The sequence below is a fragment of the Rhincodon typus genome, unplaced genomic scaffold, assembly GCF_021869965.1.
Source record: "Rhincodon typus isolate 14 unplaced genomic scaffold, sRhiTyp1.1 hic_rhity00013746, whole genome shotgun sequence".
NCBI classification, from domain to species: Eukaryota; Metazoa; Chordata; class Chondrichthyes; order Orectolobiformes; family Rhincodontidae; genus Rhincodon; species Rhincodon typus.
In genome coordinates, this window is record NW_025979384.1 from 107 (window position 1) to 540 (window position 434).

Below are 434 nucleotides of genomic sequence, written 5' to 3' on the forward strand. Positions count from 1 at the left end.
ACCCACACACCCTCACCCTTGCCAACTCCCCACCCAATCGCCCTCTCCCTGCCCGCCTCCTGCTCCCCGCACCCCCCACCCCCCCACAACCACATAGACACCCCAGCATGTTGTTTGATATTGTTTCGAGCTGTTGGGGGGGGGGGGGGGGGGGGGCGGGGGGAGGAGTTGTGTGTGGACGGACTCAGACAGCCCCGTTGAGCAGTTGGCAGGAGGGTCACTGACCTGCAGGAACAGCTCCAGTAGGTTCACGTAATAGGGCTGGCCTTTCGTGTACTTGCGAAGGAGCTGGTACAGCGCAGCTTCAAGGAGGAATGAGTCATTAATCGCATCCAGCCCTATGCCCTCCTGACAGAGACAGAGGCAGAGACAGAGAAATATAAAACAGTGTCCCCCAACACAGTAAAACCAACACAGGCTCGGACCCACCCCCC

The 434-nt window shown here is 59.7% G+C and overlaps 1 protein-coding gene across 1 annotated transcript in view; it reads right to left on the reverse strand.

Annotated features, from left to right (window-relative positions):
* Positions 1 to 225: 225 nt before the first annotated feature.
* fdps (farnesyl diphosphate synthase (farnesyl pyrophosphate synthetase, dimethylallyltranstransferase, geranyltranstransferase)) overlaps positions 226 to 434 on the reverse strand; it is a gene marked incomplete at its 3' end in the record, with an annotated part of 5,430 nt that continues 5,221 nt past the window's right edge. Inside the window, exon 5 of the mRNA XM_048594728.1 lies at positions 226 to 348. Within this exon, the coding sequence (XP_048450685.1) occupies positions 226 to 348 (123 nt within the window). The remainder of the gene's footprint in view (positions 349 to 434) is intronic.